Source organism: Drosophila obscura, unplaced genomic scaffold (assembly GCF_018151105.1).
Source record: "Drosophila obscura isolate BZ-5 IFL unplaced genomic scaffold, ASM1815110v1 contig_200, whole genome shotgun sequence".
NCBI lineage: Eukaryota > Metazoa > Arthropoda > Insecta > Diptera > Drosophilidae > Drosophila > Drosophila obscura.
The window spans coordinates 2,541,452-2,558,608 of NW_024542791.1; the positions used below are offsets into that span (position 1 = coordinate 2,541,452).

The 17,157-nt window shown below is 43.9% G+C and overlaps 2 protein-coding genes across 9 annotated transcripts in view; one reads left to right on the forward strand and one right to left on the reverse strand.

Moving 5' to 3' along the window:
• LOC111075318 (apoptosis-resistant E3 ubiquitin protein ligase 1) overlaps window positions 1-9,901 on the forward strand; it is a 30,614-nt gene extending 20,713 nt beyond the window's left edge. For 3 of the 8 annotated variants that reach the window (XM_022368535.2, XM_022368575.2, XM_022368518.2), the window contains exons 2-8: window positions 3,690-4,645; window positions 4,720-4,918; window positions 4,978-5,114; window positions 5,170-5,901; window positions 5,972-6,298; window positions 8,311-8,573; window positions 8,678-9,901. In XM_022368535.2, the coding sequence (XP_022224227.1) occupies window positions 3,690-4,645; window positions 4,720-4,918; window positions 4,978-5,114; window positions 5,170-5,901; window positions 5,972-6,298; window positions 8,311-8,573; window positions 8,678-8,780 (2,717 nt within the window). In that variant the 3' untranslated portion in view covers window positions 8,781-9,901. The remainder of the gene's footprint in view (window positions 1-3,689; window positions 4,646-4,719; window positions 4,919-4,977; window positions 5,115-5,169; window positions 5,902-5,971; window positions 6,299-8,310; window positions 8,574-8,677) is intronic. The other 5 variants (XM_022368543.2, XM_022368582.2, XM_022368527.2 and 2 more) reach the window with 2 other exon arrangements.
• Window positions 9,902-13,723: 3,822 nt separating this feature from the next.
• Window positions 13,724-17,062, reverse strand: LOC111078256. The gene is made up of 2 exons (XM_022372848.2): window positions 16,978-17,062; window positions 13,724-16,863 (listed from the first exon to the last, which is right to left on the reverse strand). The coding sequence occupies exons 1-2, from the start codon at window positions 17,033-17,035 to the stop codon at window positions 13,724-13,726; spliced, it is 3,198 nt and encodes a 1,065-aa protein (XP_022228540.2). The 5' UTR covers window positions 17,036-17,062.
• Between the last annotated feature and the right edge of the window lie 95 nt (window positions 17,063-17,157).

The following is a 17,157-nucleotide window of genomic DNA, read 5'->3' on the forward strand; positions in this document are numbered from 1 at the left end:
CTCTGCGGATACAATTTCGCTGGCTTGGTGGCTATGTTTAGCTGGAAAACATCATTATTTGTATCAAGTAGTGCCTTAGTTGTTCGCCCGAAAGCCATTAGACGTGATTGTTGCATTCTGTCTCTCATGCTATCCCTCTCTACGCAGCAAAATTGTCCAAGTCTACTCTCATATGGCTATTATTGCTGCCAAAGTCTCGGGGCGTAGTTTTTTTTCTCCCAAATTCGCATGCCAATCTTTTTTAATGACTTTTCCCGTTCTATAGATTTATATAGCTTACAGCACAATAATTTAATACTCGTGTAATGCAGTCCAAATTATTTTTACCTTTATTTTTAAACATTCCTTCAACTATCTTTTTTTTGTGGTTCTCCCTTTTTGACTTCTTTATGGGCTTTGAGTTCAGACGCGGCGGCCTCTGGCTCTGACGGACTCAGTCAACCATAATCGTAGTCGTATTTACCTGCTGCTCGCCCACACTTTTTCTGCATCAGCTGTCAAAAGTCGGCCTCATCATTCATTACCTCTGCGCCCACAAGCCAACAATCACCCGCGCGCCGTCAATCCACCAATCCTCCAATCCACCAATCCACCAATCAGCCCACACAGAAGCGCTCACTTGACATTTATCATGATGATGATGATGATGATGATCATCATCCTCAGGCCCATTCCCTACAGCCATTCCCAGGCCCATCCTCATCATCCTTGCACGTCGCGCTTTAACCTTCAAAAGGCATTTTCATTAAGCGGCTCTCACTGTCTCTCTCTCTCTCTCTCTCTTTCTTTTCCACTGGCTTTCCCACTGCCTGTTCTCCTGCCCTTCCCTTTGGCTTTTCCATTGCCCCCCCACGCTGCTTTCCCTGCTGCTTTGTTGACTGCCACTTTTGTGACTTTTCCCCTGCTTGTTTTTCCAGCCATCTTTTTTTCAGTTTGCTCTCTTTAACCCTTAATTAAAAACGATTAGCAATTCCTGTTCAGACATCGGCCCAAAGGTCGTTCGGGTGCAGTGGCGCCATTAAATATGCAATGGAAATACTTTAATTATACAAATAACAGGGGATTATATACATAGATAGACACTGGCACAGGCATATGTATGTATTTGTAGGTGCAAAGGTCACATAAAAATTGACTTTTCATTGTTGGCACTTTGGACATTTTCAGGCATTTTTCTGGCTACGGAAGGGAAACCAAAAATACCCATATAAAGCTATCGCTTTGGTAACATCAAAATCCAAATCAAACGGAAGTTGTTCGTTTCGCGCGAAATATGAACACACGTTGGAGTTGGATTGGGTTGGCTTGGGTTGTGGCAGAGCCAAATGGGGGGGACTCTAACAGGGCTTTAGTTGGAGGTAATACGGGGCTTTGCAGGGGCTAAAGGACGGGGTGGGGTTCGGCTATGTGGCGCTAGAAATGGGTAAGAAATTGGTAACGAAATGAATTCGTTTTCGAATGTCGTGCACGCAAACGTGTTACCAAACGCTCGCTACCTGTACATTTCAGCTCCGCCAACTAAACCATCATCGACCTCCTCCACATCGCATGAACATTCCCTTATTTGTATTTTCTCTTTTTTTTTTTGTTTGTTACTTCACTTTCACCCCCTCACCTCACCCAACACCCTCTGCCAGAGACCACAATTAGTTTTGGGGTTTTGGCTGGTTGGCACGTTACTTGTTTTGTGGCTTGTTTTTTTTTGTTGGTTGTTGTGGTCCCCCAGCAGCAGCACCCCAGACTCAGTTGAGTTTTTCTAGCTTAGCTGGATTTTCTATGGGAGCTCGGGGATTGACATCTGGGATTGGGTATCACTGGCTGTGGCATTTTTCATTGTGCTAATCTGGTGTTGATATAGCTAGGATTTTGGCATGGAATTTAGTTGTACTTGCATTGATTCCACTCTAATATGATTGAGTTTTCTTCCACTCTTAGTTTAAATCTCTAGTTATTTCCCTAGAGTTGTTTCTTGAGATTTTGTTCTTTAGTTTCTGGCTTATTTTTGTTTTGTTATTAATCCTGAGGCTTTTCCTTTTTCTGGGGATATTTATGTTACTTTTCTGGGGTTTATTAGTTGATTGGTTTTGTGTGTATTTTCGTGGGATATTTATGGGTTCTTATAATAAAAGATTTGCTTGAATATTAACTGGCTAAGATTATCTTATTTAACTTCCATCTATCCTAACGATTTTTCTGTAATGTTTGAACAATTTATATTTCCTGTTGGATCCATTTTTGCCACGAAATATTACTGGTACATTAAATTCCAGTCTCTGGGATTTCTAAAGCTACTTTGATGAATTAATCTGTGGCTTAACTTTTGCACTTTTGCCTTTCAGAAACTTTTATTTCCCATTTAATTTAGCCCCATATTTTGTACATCTTTTCTCTTTTGTTATATTTAAGACTAAATTGAAACTTTAAAATTTGCTTCAGTAGCTGTTACATTTTCCTAGCTTATCTTTCGTTTTTCCCAGACATTATTAAATATCCCTTCCATGAATACATAAACTATAATTTCATATTTTCCTTTCTTTCTTTCGTTCAATTTGTTTTCTCCTGGAAATTGCTTCGTATACGTATTATGGCGTCAAGTGTTTTTCATGGAACCAACTTCATCACGGAAAGTCTGCACAAAATTCCTCACTAGATTGCTTGCTGTTTCTTTCTGGCTCTTTGCTTCCTCTATTTCCTCACTTTTCTCTCTCCCCCTGCTTCTACCTCTGCCTCTCTGTGAAGTCGCTCCTTGTCACCCACTTGACTTTGACTACGAGCCAATGATAAAATAGCTACAGAAATACAATAATGGCAAATGAAAGTTTGCAGTCAAAGGCGAAATGGAGGGGGGAGAAGGAGATTCGCTGCTAGTCGTGTGGGTTAAGCCTTTAAGGGGACTGAGGGTACAGGGGCTATTTGTACACTAAAGGAAAAACTCTTATAATATTTTTGGATTAATATTTTTCGAATTTCGGTGCGCTAGAGATATACCAAGGAGATATTCTCCTTAAGGAGAGTGTTTTCTGCAGCAACAAAAATACAGAACTATTTGCATATCAAATTAGAATATTATAGATGCTCCCTTTGCGATTTTGGACAGTGCAGTAAATATCGCCGAGCCTTTTCTCGCAGTGTGTCGAAGGAAATACTCAACTTATTTAGCTGATGTCAGAGCGCGATAAGCGACACAACGACGCATTAAATGTCGTTCTTGGATTCTTTCTTTTGGATAACTTTGGCTATTTCTTGCGGGTGCCGTGCCCCCCGTTGTCTTGTCGCCCCCCCCAAGCCGACCCGACTCGACATTTGGCAATGGTTAAGTCATAAAAAATTGAAATATAATTGATTGGCAGTGTCCGCTGAAAGTTTTGTCGTGTGTGTGTGTGTGTGTGTGTGTGTGTGTGGGAGGAGGTACCGGAAACCGGAAGCCGTAATCCAAAGCGAACCCCCAAGCAACCCACTGCCTCGTGGCTGGCATTGACGCAGTCGCCTGGCCAAATTAGTTGGCTTGTAATTTTAGACGCCATCAAGTTGGCTTTGTGCCCCGCTGATGGATGGAACGTTGATGAGGACAGCGGCAGAAACAGAAGTTTCGACTCGGGCAAAACTTTAACCATTAAACTCAATTACCAGCAAAAGTTTGCCTACTGCCTACTGCCCTAACCAGGGACCTCACCTCTCTGTCCTTGCAGGGATCTCCTCGCTGTCGAGCTGCGGGGACCCGGAACGTTTGCCGGAACTGCCGCCGTTGGACGAGCAGCGACTGCAGCGAGCGGCTCTGCATCTGCAGCAGAAGCTGATACTGCGCGAATGGCTGAGGGACCATCGCATGCAGCATCATTACCAGCGGCTGCTGGGCGTTGAGGTGGCCTCCCTGGAGGACGTCTACTGGCTGGAGGATTCGCGGGCGAGCAGCATTTTGGGCAAGGACTGGCACCTGTGGTCCTCGGCGCGACAGAATCTGCCCACATCCAAGTCGCAGCTGGACGCACTCAAGGCGCAGCTCTGGTCGACGGTGGTCAAGTCGAGCCAGCACCAGGACGCCTGGACATGGGGTGGCATGCTGGTGGTGTCCGTTTCCGTTGCCGGCCTGGTTACCCTCGCAGCCATGACCCAGCCCTCGCTGGCCCCCGAGGCCCGCCACTCGCTGCTGCAGTACGTCACGGGAAAGTATCTGCTGCCCGCCAACTGCAAGGTGCAGTGGGACTGGAAGGATCCGGCCCGTGTCGGCGGCACCATGTGCTTTGTGGTGCGCTTCTTTCAGCGCAACGGCCAGCCCTATCCCATCTGTGATACGGACCAGTTCTTCGTGGAGGTCACCGAGGGCACACGCAAGGTGGTGACCATCAGCGAGCTGGGCTCCTCCACCGATCCCAACAATGCCAATATCGCCAAGGTCAAGTTCACCGTCCGCACCGCCGGCCAGTACAAGATCTCTGTGCTCATTGGGGCCAGCCACATAGCTGGGTCGCCCTTCTTGCGCAACTTCCTGCCGGGCTGCATCGATGCCCGCCGGTCGCGCTTCATCCGTCCCGCCAGCACCGTCATTTGCTGTGCCGGATCACCCACCCTGATGCACATCGAGCCCAGGGATGAGTTCGGCAATGCCTGCCTCTTCGATCAGTCCCAGTCGGATGACGCGCTGCAGGTGAGTGCAGCAAGGCTATGGGCCTGCATTTAATTTCTTACTCTAAATATATCTTCTTCTTTTTTTTGTTCTAGGGCTATCAGGTGGCTGTTTATGATCTGCATGGCGTGGCCGTGGAGAAGCTGCACCATGCCATTGCCTTCAACTATGACAGAGTCAACTCCCGGGTCTCGGTCACAGCGCTCTTTCCCGAGCCCACATGCCTCAGGGCTGTGATCAGCTACAAGGATCAACAGCTGCCAAACGGAGACTTCGACATCATTGTGCTGAGCAGTAAGTAGTAGAAAACTGAATGCAAAGGATAAGCTGTAAACTATTGAGTCCCCCTGTAGGCAGCGACACCACGCTGGTGCACAAGAACATTGCCTCGCGCAAGCACAACATTTGCTATGAGGCCAAGCTGCTGAGTGTGTTCGGCTCCTCGAAGAGCAAGCCGCGCAAGGTGCTCTGCTATGTGGGACCCAAGCAGGTGAGTGGCCACGGCCCCGGGCGTTCTGCTGGTGGGGAACTAGTGAAATGTTAAGGCTCAGAACTCGCTGATCTTTCAGGTGACCATCAAGGAGATGATACTGAAGTTTATACCCAAGCGGATTGCCACCTTTCGGCTGTGTCCCTCCACCAAGTTTCACTTTCTGCCGCAGCTGGTCTCGCAGCTGCACGGGCCCGTCTTCATCATTGACGATGGGGCACAGCCAAGGATTGAATTGGCCTCGAAGGATCGCAATATCATAGCGGCCACATTCACGCACTTTCTGCTGAAGAACATTGGCGGCTCGGAGACGTTCAAGGACAAGCAGGACTTCTTCTATCACGAGGTGCGCAAGTTCCATGCCAGCTACTACCACGAGAAGATGGCGCTCAAGGTGCAGCGCGAAAAGATACTCGAGAGCAGCATGAAGGCCACCAAGGGCTTCTCCGTGTCCGATTGGTGTGGCAACTTTGAGGTGACATTCCAGGGCGAGCAGGGCATCGATTGGGGCGGGCTGCGTCGCGAGTGGTTTGAGCTCGTCTGCAGTTCGCTCTTCGACGCTCGCGGCGGCCTCTTCTGCACATTCCATGACAAGCATCAGGCGCTCGTCCATCCGAATCCCACACGCGCCGCACACCTGAAGCTGAAGCACTTTGAGTTTGCCGGCAAGATGGTGGGCAAGTGCCTCTTCGAGAGCGCCCTGGGCGGCAGCTATCGCCAGTTGGTCCGCGCCCGCTTCAGCCGTTCGTTTCTGGCCCAGCTCATAGGTCTGAGGGTGCACTACAAGGTGGGTGCATTACAATCCCATCCACCCCCCCAATGATGATATTTACTTATAATCTCCCCCTTTCTTTTAGTACTTTGAGCAGGACGATCCGGACTTGTATCTGTCGAAAATCAAGTACATTTTGGACACTGATCTCGATGCCACAGACACGTTGGAGCTGTATTTCGTGGAGGAGCTGTACGATGCCAGCAATGGACAGCTGAGCAAGACCATTGAGCTCATTCCGAATGGCGCCAAAACGCGGGTCACCAATGCCAGCAAGAACCAGTACTTGGATTCCCTGGCACAGCAGCGATTGTGCAACAGTGTCAAGGACGAGGTGGACAGCTTTCTGAAGGGCCTCAACTCTATAATTCCCGATAATCTTTTGAGCATTTTCGATGAGAATGAACTAGAGGTGATTATAATAATTATTATTTATATTTTATTTGTGTATATTTATGCGGCGTACTTAAAGTGGATGGGGTAGAGGGTTTCTAAAAGCTTTAACCACCTTTTATTATGCGTCAAGATGTTATTTTATGTTTAAACATATAATTTCACTGATAGAAAAAAGGCATAGTAAAAGAGAGGAAAAGGTGGGGGTTTTTCAGGGGCCACACCTCCCTTTCTCCCCCCCCCCGGCCGGTATACTCCTTTTTTTTTTTTTTTTTTTTAAAAAAAAAAAATATTTTTTTTTTTTTTTTTTTTTTTTTTTTTTTTTTTTTTTTTTTTTTTTTTCTTTTTTTTTTTTTTTTTTTTTTTTTTTTTTTTTTTTCTTTTTTTTTTCCTTTCTCCCCCCCCCCCCCCCCCCCCCCCCCCGCGGCCGGGGGGGAGGGAAAAGGGGGGCGGGGGGTTTTTTTTGGGGGGGGGGGGGGGGGCCGGGGAAAAATTTTTTTTTTTTTTTTTTTTTTTTTTTTTTTTTTTTTTTTTTTTTTCTTTCTTTTTTTTTTTGCGGCTTTTTTTTCTTTTTTTTTTTTTTTTTTTTTTTTTTTTTTTTTTTTTTTTTTTTTTTTTTTCCTCTTTTTTTTTTTTTTGGGGGGGGGGGGGCGGGGTTTTGTTTTTCTTTTTTCTTTTTTTCTTTTCTTTTTTTTTTTCCCCTTTTCTTTCTCCCCCTCTTTCCCTCTCTCTTTTTTTTTCTCCCCCCCCCCCCCCCCCCCCACCCCCCCCCCCCCCCCCCCCCTCCTTTTTTCTTTTTTTTTTTTTTTTTTTTTTTTTTTTTTTTTTTTTTTTTTCTCCTTCTTTTTTTCTCTCCTTTTTCTCTTTTCCCTCCCCCCTTTTTTTTTTTTTTTTAATAACTACAATCATATTTGAATTTAAAATGCCATTTTTAAATACAAACATAGTAAAATTTAATAGAATTCACTTTGATTCAAGTATAAATGTATTAAAAATTCTTTTTTAATACGGTCATATTTAATCTAAATACAAAACACTTCAAAATAACTATAATATATTAAATTTGTAGTTTAATATGTTTCATATTTAAATTGAATATTATTATGACTTAATTTTAAAATTTTCCTTTTAAAATCCAAAGGAAAAACTTTTTATTTTAAATATTCCATATTAAATGAAATCAAATATTTTTTGTATTTATTTTAACTATGTTTATACTATTTTTTTATGTCCCTCGAATTCCCAACTAGTTCCAGCTGCTGCTGCCTTGAATGCACAGTAAAATTATCTTAGCGCAGGGGCATAATCACAACCAATGCAGTCCTACTCATGTTGCGATTATTTCTAGTTGAAAACTTTAACCAATTCACACCATGAGGACTTGAAATGTAATTTGCGCACGCAAAATAATAACCAATTAGCTAAAAATGAATATAAATATAAATATGAAACATATTAGATTTAAATATTAAACATATTCAATTTAAATATGAAGCATATTAACATTAAATATGAAACATATTAAATTTAAATATGAAATATATTAAATTTAAATATTTCTATATTAATATCAAAATTTAAGTGAAAAATAATCAATTTTAATACAACCACTCTTGGATGAAAATCAATGGCATAAATATTAAAATCTAAGTGAAAATATTAAAATTTCAGGGCTTTTTTCTATCGGTGTTAGGGACTCACACCACAGCTTCAGTCATAGATTTTGGTCTCTAGACTAATTGCTCCAAAGTCGTTTGTTTCTTCCCATTTCCATTTCCCATTTCCATAGATAAAGATAACAATAATATAATATAATAAGTAAGTAAGAGTTACTTGCTCATAATTGTATTTGTTCTGCAGTAAAAAATAGCAAAAAAAAGAAATAGAATTCTTCTCAACATTCTGCCCTCAACAAATAATTATTTTCGACTTATAAACTAAATTATTGCTCGTCTTAAAATCGAAAATCTTTTAACTTAAACTTACTTGTAGCCTAATTAAATTTATAAATAATTTTTCCACCGTTTGCAGCTGCTCATGTGCGGCACTGGGGAGTACTCCATCAGCGACTTCAAGTCCCATCACATTGCCAATGGCAATTCGTCGGAGTTCCGGCGTGTGCTGGCCTGGTTCTGGGCCGGAGTGAGCAACTTCAGCCAGACGGAGATGGCCCGCCTGCTGCAGTTCACCACGGGCTGTTCACAGCTGCCGCCCGGCGGATTCCAGGAGCTGAATCCACAGTTTCAGATCACGGCTGCACCCACATTTGGCAATCTGCCCACGGCGCACACTTGGTGGGTGATTGGGCTGAAAAGTTGTAGCTTTTTTTTGTTTTTGTTTTTTGTTGTTGATTAATTTGAAACTTTTTCCATTACATTTTTTTCTTGGTGTGTTGCAGCTTCAATCAGCTGTGCCTGCCGGACTACGAGAGCTACGAGCAGTTCGAGAAGTCGCTGCTGTTGGCCATCAGCGAGGGCAGCGAGGGCTTTGGCATGGTCTAAAAATGGCAGAAAGGAAGGAAAATCGAAGCAAAATGGAAAATGGAAGGATGGAAATGTAATTTCACGCATTTTAAAGTTTTAGTTTTAAGTTCATTTGCTGTGTCTGCTGCGACTGTGTTCCTCTCTCTCCCTCTCTTTGAGCGCTTTATATGTATGTCATGGTAGATGCTAAGAGTTAAACTATAACTAGTCTGTAAGTCTGCCTAGGGATTAGAATTGAACGAAATTTTGATTTGCTTTTCCCCGCCCCCGGCCCCCCGTTGAAAACTCGATATTCGATATGCGATATTTTATGTGCGTGGGTGAGCAATAATTAGTTACGGATTAGTTACGGATTAGCCCGAAGATGTATTGAAGTAGTTTTTGAGTCGAGTCGAGTCAAAACAAATGCAAATTAAAACTGAATATATATCATCATCAAAAAGAATGTGATAATTGTATTATAAAGTAATGCAACCTAAGCGTAAAGGGAAACCAAACAACTTTTAAGCCAACCCCCCTCTCTCGGGTGTACCAACTAAAACCAAAAACTAATTTAGTTTTTAATTGTTAGCTGGCGCTGTGTGTAAAACTCAACAACTGAAAACCAAAGCTAAAACGGAAACACTAAAACTTTGTAGCATATTGTACGTAAAAATAAACAAACAAACAAACAAAAAACACACAGAATATTTGTAAAATTTAAATACGAATCAATATCCATAGTCAAACGCAAAAAACATACACTAAAAAGCAATGTTAATATGCATTTCCTCTAACAAAATATACAACAGCAAAAATACGACACAAAAAAAGTAAATATTGAATAAAAAACAAAACAAAATATAAATGTTGCCAAATTCTGGCACAAAAAAAACTTCAAATGGAAATCCGCCCCTCCCTCTGTGCCCCTGCCCCCTGCTATACCCTTCCCCTTCTATAAGCAATACGGAAGCAAAAATGTTTAATTGTAGTTTTTAAATGTTGTTGAAAAAGCAAAGCAAAAATCAAACAAATCATATACTTAAAAACAAATATATATAGAAATTGTAATGGAATTGTAGTTGTTGAAGGAACTCTAAAAAGAAAAAAAAAAAACAAAACGAAAACGAAAAGCTTACGATACGAGTATATATCACGAAGAATGGAGAAAAAAGCGGTTTAAAAACGGTTCAAGGTTCAAGGTAAATAAAAATCTACAGTTTAGAACGGAAAATATTTGTTGGATAATTTATTTGAATTTTATGGGGATTTTCGGATATTTATGTCGGAGCTGTATTTATGCGGTTCCATTTAGGTGGATTGTTGCAGGATTTTTGTGCTTCTCTTTTAACACTCATAAAAAAAAGATCTTAAAAATTGAACACGGCTAAATAAAGAAAGTAAACAGTTTTATATTTATATATAAATATATAAATATATATAAATATAAAAAATATATATAAATATAAATATATAAATATATTTATAATATATTTCATATTTTATATTTTTAGATTTAGATGAAGCCATGTATGTATTAAGTACATGATCTTATCTAACAAAAGAGATAGAACTTGTATAGCATTTTAGCTTGGGATTCTATCTAACTGAAGATGGAATGGTTAAGCTTAGGACCAGTAATAAGTGAATATTGTAGTGAATATGGACCATAGTATTTAGCATTATTTATTGTGGGAAAGGAGTGAGTCATGTGAGTTATCTCAAGGGGAAAATCTCATAAAAATTATGAAAGCCGAATAGGCTTTATGGAATGTCCTAAATGCGGGAGGAGTGCCTAAGGAATTATCTTGTGGAATATTCATCACAGAAATTCTTACAAAGGAATTACATTGCCTATAATTTCCATTAATTTATCCCAAAGATATATGTAACTTTACTCAAGTAAAGTAAGCATTGGTGACTACAAAATAAATGCATAAAAATCCACTGACTAGCCATACAATTCCATGCCCCAACTGAACGCTAAGCCAAAACATTTAATATGCTCTAGTACCCACTGACACTTATTTGCAGCAGAAAACCGGTAGCCTCAGTGTCGCACAACTTTCTTCGAGCGTACTCGCTTGTTGGCCCAAGGTCCCAGAGGTCACACGATGGGGGTTCGCTTTGGGCCGAGCGCTGTCAATGAACCCGCGCTAGGGGGGGTTACGCAAGCCAGGCCTGACTTAACCATAGCAAACCACCAGTAACCAACTAAAAGATATCGCATCTGTGAACTGTACTTTATTGTATTTTGAGGTCTTCAGCCATGCGATGTCTTGGGGCGGAGGCCCCCAGTGAGAGTTGAGGGAACGTGAGTGACAAATTACAAATGGCTAAGGTAAATCAACAATTTCTAGCAAACGCGTGCGCCACACACACACACACTCACTCACATATGGAGTATCTGTGTGTGTGCGTATGCATTTAAACAATTATTAGCAACTAATTAGAGTATGAATCTACTACGAGCAGACAGCACGAAAGGGCCTGAGGCCTTTGGCGCCTGACGCCTGACGCCTGAGTGCGACCAAGGGAGAAAGTGGATCTCAAGCCAGAAGTGTTCAGTTCATCGAAAAACTGTCACTTTCTAGACGACGGGCACACGCAGACGCGCCACGCGCCACGCGCCAACCGGAGATCAAGATCTCTCTGCAATGGAGGCATTTCGTTGATGGAAGAGCCGCCAGTAAAATCTAAGAATACGAATAAAGAGCTTAAAGGCCAGCCAACCCAGAGGAAGGTTAAGCGAAAGTCTTGGGCAGTTTGACATGTTCTCAGAAACTGCAAGCAGATTTAATCTTTGGGAATTAGGAACATTGCCGAATCAGCATACTGGATGAGAAGAAGCGTGGAAATATATTTAAATATATTGAAAATAAATATTTTCATATTAATTCTAAAAATGTAAGTGAAAAATCTGTAAATTAAAGTGAATATATTAAAATTTCAGTGCTTTTATCTATCCAGAACCGAATAATTACTCTTCCCACAAAATCAGGCGCATTTTTGCCGTTGGCTCGTGTATTTTCTAAGCAAACCAATAATGAAAGTTGCCTGCTTCGTGCTCCCTGTGCCCTGCCTTGTGGCGCTGGCCAACGCTCAATGTGCCATAGTCGGTCCGATTAACATAGATTTCCCATCGTCCTGCAAGGCTGCCAATCCCCAAACGAGCAACATCCAAGAGATAAAGGTCTGTGGACAGGTATTTGAGGTGCTCTGCGACGTTACTAAGGCTCTGGATCTGTATGGCAAGGGCATCTCTTGGGATCGATGGCGGGGATCCTACTATAGCTACAAGACCGTCCAGATGATGGTTCGATCTCTGCTGTAACTTGATCACGTGATTACGCTTCATTGCTCCACAACCAAAATAAAAGTTTAAACTAAGTTTAACACAATTTTGTTTACATTATTTTTATTTGTTACGGAAATTTATTAACTTAGGGGAACTAATTAATTTAGTAATTTAAAAATAAAAATAAAAAAATTATTTAAAAAATTATTGGCAATAAATTATCAGATTTAGTAATTAATAAAAAATATTCAGAAGAATATTAATTTATTAATATATGTTGAAACTATTTGTTTTTCGGTATTGAGTTGAAGAAAAAGGCACTTTTCCATCTGTTTCCATCTGCTGAAATTCAAGTTCTGTTTTTAGATATTATGATATGGGGAATATGAGAAGAATTTTCTGTGTAGCAAAGGGAATGTGGCCGATAGCTTATATTATGGATGGATAAATGAATATGGAATATAATATTCATTCAGTCACCTGCTTAACTTTTAATGAACTTTCATTCATCCCCATCCCAATCACTCCATCTTAACCCAAGCCATATTCTACTACGAGTGTGTGAGCCATAAGTTTGTCCAAACCTGTTCACAGCTTTATGTACATTCATATTTTCGGTATATGTACTTGCACTCTGCTTTTATGCGCACATTAATGGAATGGGTTTGTAATTGAACTAGATCTTGAGTGCTGGAGCATAAATGTCAACTGCTGCATGTAATATTAACTTTGAGCAAAAAAAAACCAAAGAAAACACTAGCAAGTAAGAGACTTCATGGCGACATTAAAAAAGTGAAAATCTTGCCAAAGTACAGGTGCGGAATTACCTTGAAGTGGGGGCACTTGTTTTTGGTGGAGATATTGTGGGAACAAAATATTATTTGTTATTTTATTACTCATAAGTGGTTTGGGTTTATGTCAGTTTATATAATTTATTCGCGTGTATTAATATTCAACAACATTCAACAGGAATATGTATTAATATGATAATTTTACAGAACTTGATTTAAAGATAACTAACCTATGGCATTTCTATTGAAAACATTTCTGCAGATTCTTGCATTACCCACAGAAATTTTATTGGAATTTATGAGTCTAACAATGAATGAGATTTTATTAGAAGATTAATTCTCCCGGTGACATGTCCAAAACATTTAAAATCTATGAAAGAAAGCCCACGACTAAGAAATCATAAAATCATAATTTTCTTTGCCAATTAATTTGTTATTAAAATATAAATTAGAGAATTTATCTGCTCTTGTTCCTATAAATTTTTTAATTACTCATTAAGCCTTTCCTGGTCCCCTGGCCTACCCCAATCCGCTCCTGTATGTTAGTGACCGCCTGGCATATATCACATTTTGGATTCATTTAAGAAGGTCAGTTTTTTTCCAGCTACACATCTACCCAAAAAAAAACTGGAAGGGCAAGGTCTTCTCCCGTCTAGAACAGGCCCAAGCCAAGAAACTTTCACGCGACCTCAACAAAAGAAAAGAAAAACGACGATCCACACGACAAAGAAGTAAAAGAACAAAAATCTGCAGTATTTTTTTTGTTTTTTGGGTTTTTAGAAGTTTAATGGGCGTCTGACTTAAATTAGAATAAATTACTTAGACAACTAGGCAAATAATAACTTAGGTGGCAAATGTGGAAAAATTCTCATTGTCCAAATTCCGAGTGGGGTCTAGTCCTGGCACTTGGAGGCCAGCGTGCACATGAGCGTCCTGGGGCAGAAGAGCAGGCTCGTGGAGCAGGTCATCTTGTGGCCCTTCATCTGGCCCTGGGCGTTCTTGTAGCACACAAAGTAGCTGCTGATCGATGTCTGATCGGGTATCTTGTCGCCCTCCTTGCAGTAGTACTTTCGCTTTTTGGCAGACACCGAGCCAGCCACCGAGGATCCAATGGAATTGCTGCTGCTGGCCTGAATGATAATGGGTCTGGCTGTGGTTGTGGCAGGACTCATATCGGGCAGGTTTACCATGTAAGCACTGTCCATGGAGTCCTGTTCAATGTTGGCGGAGATCCCCGCTGAAAGTCCACCCTGCTGGGTGTTTCCGTATTGCTGCAGCAGACTGGCAATGTTCTGGGCCTTGAGTGCCGCCTCCTGTCGCCTCTTAGCTTCGCTCAACATCTTGATGGCCTCCATCTGCAGGCGTCTGTTGTTGTCTATGGTATAGCCATTGAAAGCAGGCATCACACTGCCACACTGGGCATAGGTCTGGGCATCGCAGATGCGCGTTTGCTTGTTGAAGCCCGTGTAGGGTGGACACGAGTAGGACAGCACTTTGCCATCCTTCTTGCTGCACACAAAGTAGCGCGTGCAATCCGTTTGATTGGGCTGCCGCACACCCGTCTGGCAGGTGATTACCTCCACATTGCTCAGATCCGACATTGCCGCTGGGTTTTTGGTCATCAGTGGCAGTATGGACTTTTGAAAGACATCCAAGCTAATGAAGTTCCCATTGAAGTTGACCAGCTGCCCGTTGGGCGAGGGGGATCCGGAGGATCCAGCACCATATTTGATCTTTTCGGGCGTATACGGACTCAGATTGCTGAACATACTGAGCTCCATATTGCCATCGGCATCGCTGTACATGCTGCTGCTCATTGTCGGTCGGGGCATGTACGGATGATGATGATGCTGCTGCTGCTGTTGCTGCTGTTGCTGCTGATTGTAGCTCTGATCTAGATATGCGCCCGTAGGTGCTAATTGATGGCTCATGCCACCGTAGCCGCCGCTGCCGCCGCCGCCGCCGCCTCCAGAGCTGCCTCCTCCATCGCTGCTGTAGGTCAGTACGTGCGGGGAGCTGTTCCCATTCCCATTCCCATTCACATTCCCATAACTGCTGGCCTTAATCATCTCGTCAGCCATGGGCCCATCCATCTCCATGCTTTCGATTTTCTGCGAATTGGGTCGTATGCCCACCTGTCCCGGCTCCAAATGGCCGCTCGGGAACATGGACATGTCCATGGGTCGCGGCATATTCACTGTGGGATACGATTCGGTGGCCTGGAAGATGCGATGCACATTCTGTTCGCTGAGATGTGGACTGGGCGTGTAGTAGGTGGACACTGTGGCGGCCGAGGGCTGCTCCTGGAAGGGTCGCGGCGTCGTCAGCGTGTACTCCGCGGCAAAGGGCGAGGGATATTGGCTGGACAGAGTGGGCGTGGGCCTGGCTGTGGTCATGTAGTCATTGGATTGATGCTTGGACTGATCCAAACTGGGGTACACACCCAAGCTGTGGCCGTACGTGTCCAGAACTTCCTTCTCGCCGGAGCTGGTGCTGGACAGATGCACGGGAATCACATTGTTGTGTATGATGGTGGTGCTGGGCTTGTTGTAGCCGCCATTTCCGCTGGAACTGCCGCCCGACGAGTGCTTCTTGTGGTGCATATAGTGGCTGGGCATCATCGGCTGCGGGGCATAGTACTGCTGGAAGGGATTGCCGTGTGCCGACAGGTACACCGGCTGCAGTATGGGCTGAGCATAGTAGCCATTGAATCCCGGATTCGGCAGCACCTTGGGCACATTCTGAGCGGCAATCATTTGCTTGGATAGCTCCAGCACTGTCTTGAGCGTATCCTCGGATATTTTCGGCTCATGATCGCCATATTCGTGACTCTGGGAGTGACCCGGCGAGTGACCCTGCTGTGGGCTATAGGCGGGGCCCATCTGCTCCTGGCTCATGCCATACTGGGGCGGCGGCAGGGCAAACATCACCGAACCCTCCGGACGATTGACCACAATCTGCGAGTTGGCATACCCCTGACCCGTGCCCCCCGAGAAGGGCAGCGCATTGCTGAGTATAAGCTTTGTCTCCGGCTCCAGGCGATGCTTGGACAGATGCTCCTGCAGGCGCGTCTTGTTCGTATTCGCTTGGGGTGGCAGCTTCGTGGTGCTGCTGCTGCTGCTGTATGTGGATGGCTCTGGGGTCGTTGTGCTGGTGGCTGTGGCGGTGGTGGCCTCCATGGGGTTCATCATCTCGTATCGGTTCTTGATGTCAAAGTGCGCCAGAAAGGCATTCAGCTGATCCGGTCGCATATCCGCCTGCGGCTTGTCCGTCTTCTGGTACTTCTGCTGCAGGCCATCGATCAGTTGGGAGAGCCGCTGCAGATGGGCCGTCAGCTGGGGATGGATGTGGGAGCCCGGCTTGGCCAGTTCACTCACACCCGCCGCCTGCTTTATCTCCGCCTCCAGCTGCTCCACAGCCGGTCGGTGCTGCACATCCCCCAGCTGCTCCATATCCTGGTTATCCGGCGTGCGATGCTCGTGCTTTAATTCCAATTCGTCCTCGCGATTTTCAATCTCGGGCGGCGGTGGTGGTGGGCTGTCCACTTCCATGAGCTCGCCATCGCCGCTGGAGTCGAAGTGGTGCAGCGATGAGCTCTCCCCCTCGTCACTTTGTATGGAACTCTGCTGGTCGTGGCCCTCCTCCTCCTGCTGCTCCTGCTCCTCATGCTCCTCACTGCTGAGCGTTGAGTCCAGGACTATTTCCACAGTGCCATCATCATGGTGCTGGCCGTGATGAGGCGATGGCTCCCGCAGCAGCAGACCCGCCTCATCCATGTCGTTTACAATTAGTATATCCGCATCCTGCTGCTGACTGTGACTGCTGGCAGGCGTCGAGCTGTTCAGCTCACTGGGTGTGATGCACTCCCAGTCATCGCCGGGCAGCACACAGCCGCCCAGACTCGTCTCGTACACCAGACCCTCGTGGCACTTCACCGGCACCCACACATGCGAGTTGCTGGCCAATGCCCGACACTTGTAGTAGGCGTCGCAGCGTGTCTTGTGGGGGCGTGTCTTTTCAGGGCAGGGCTTGCCTATTGAAAAGTGGCCAGAAAATGGAAAATAAATGAGGATATTGAGGATATATAATTAAATTCACTTTTATTTCTTATAGAACTTTTCCACTGCACTTTTCTGTTGAGTTTTACCTTCGGAAAAGTAAAATAAACCCGTTAGCAACCACGCGTAGATCACCAGGCCTCTCATCTTGAGTTTTCCCTCTACGTATCCTGTGCGATTAATCCCCGTAATCCTTTGGGTTCACCCGTAATCCCACGCGACTTCCGCTGCGTTCAGAGCTCTCGACACGAATGACTCCCATCCGCTGG

Excerpts from the sequence above, each read along its gene's own strand:
- LOC111078256 (XM_022372848.2), bottom strand. The coding sequence starts at position 17,035 with ATGAGAGGCCTGGTGATCTACGCGTGGTTGCTAACGGGTTTATTTTAC. Across the intron at positions 16,864-16,977 it reads TTTATTTTACTTTTCCGAAG|GCAAGCCCTGCCCTGAAAAG; the intron begins GTAAAACTCAAC and ends ACTTTTCAATAG.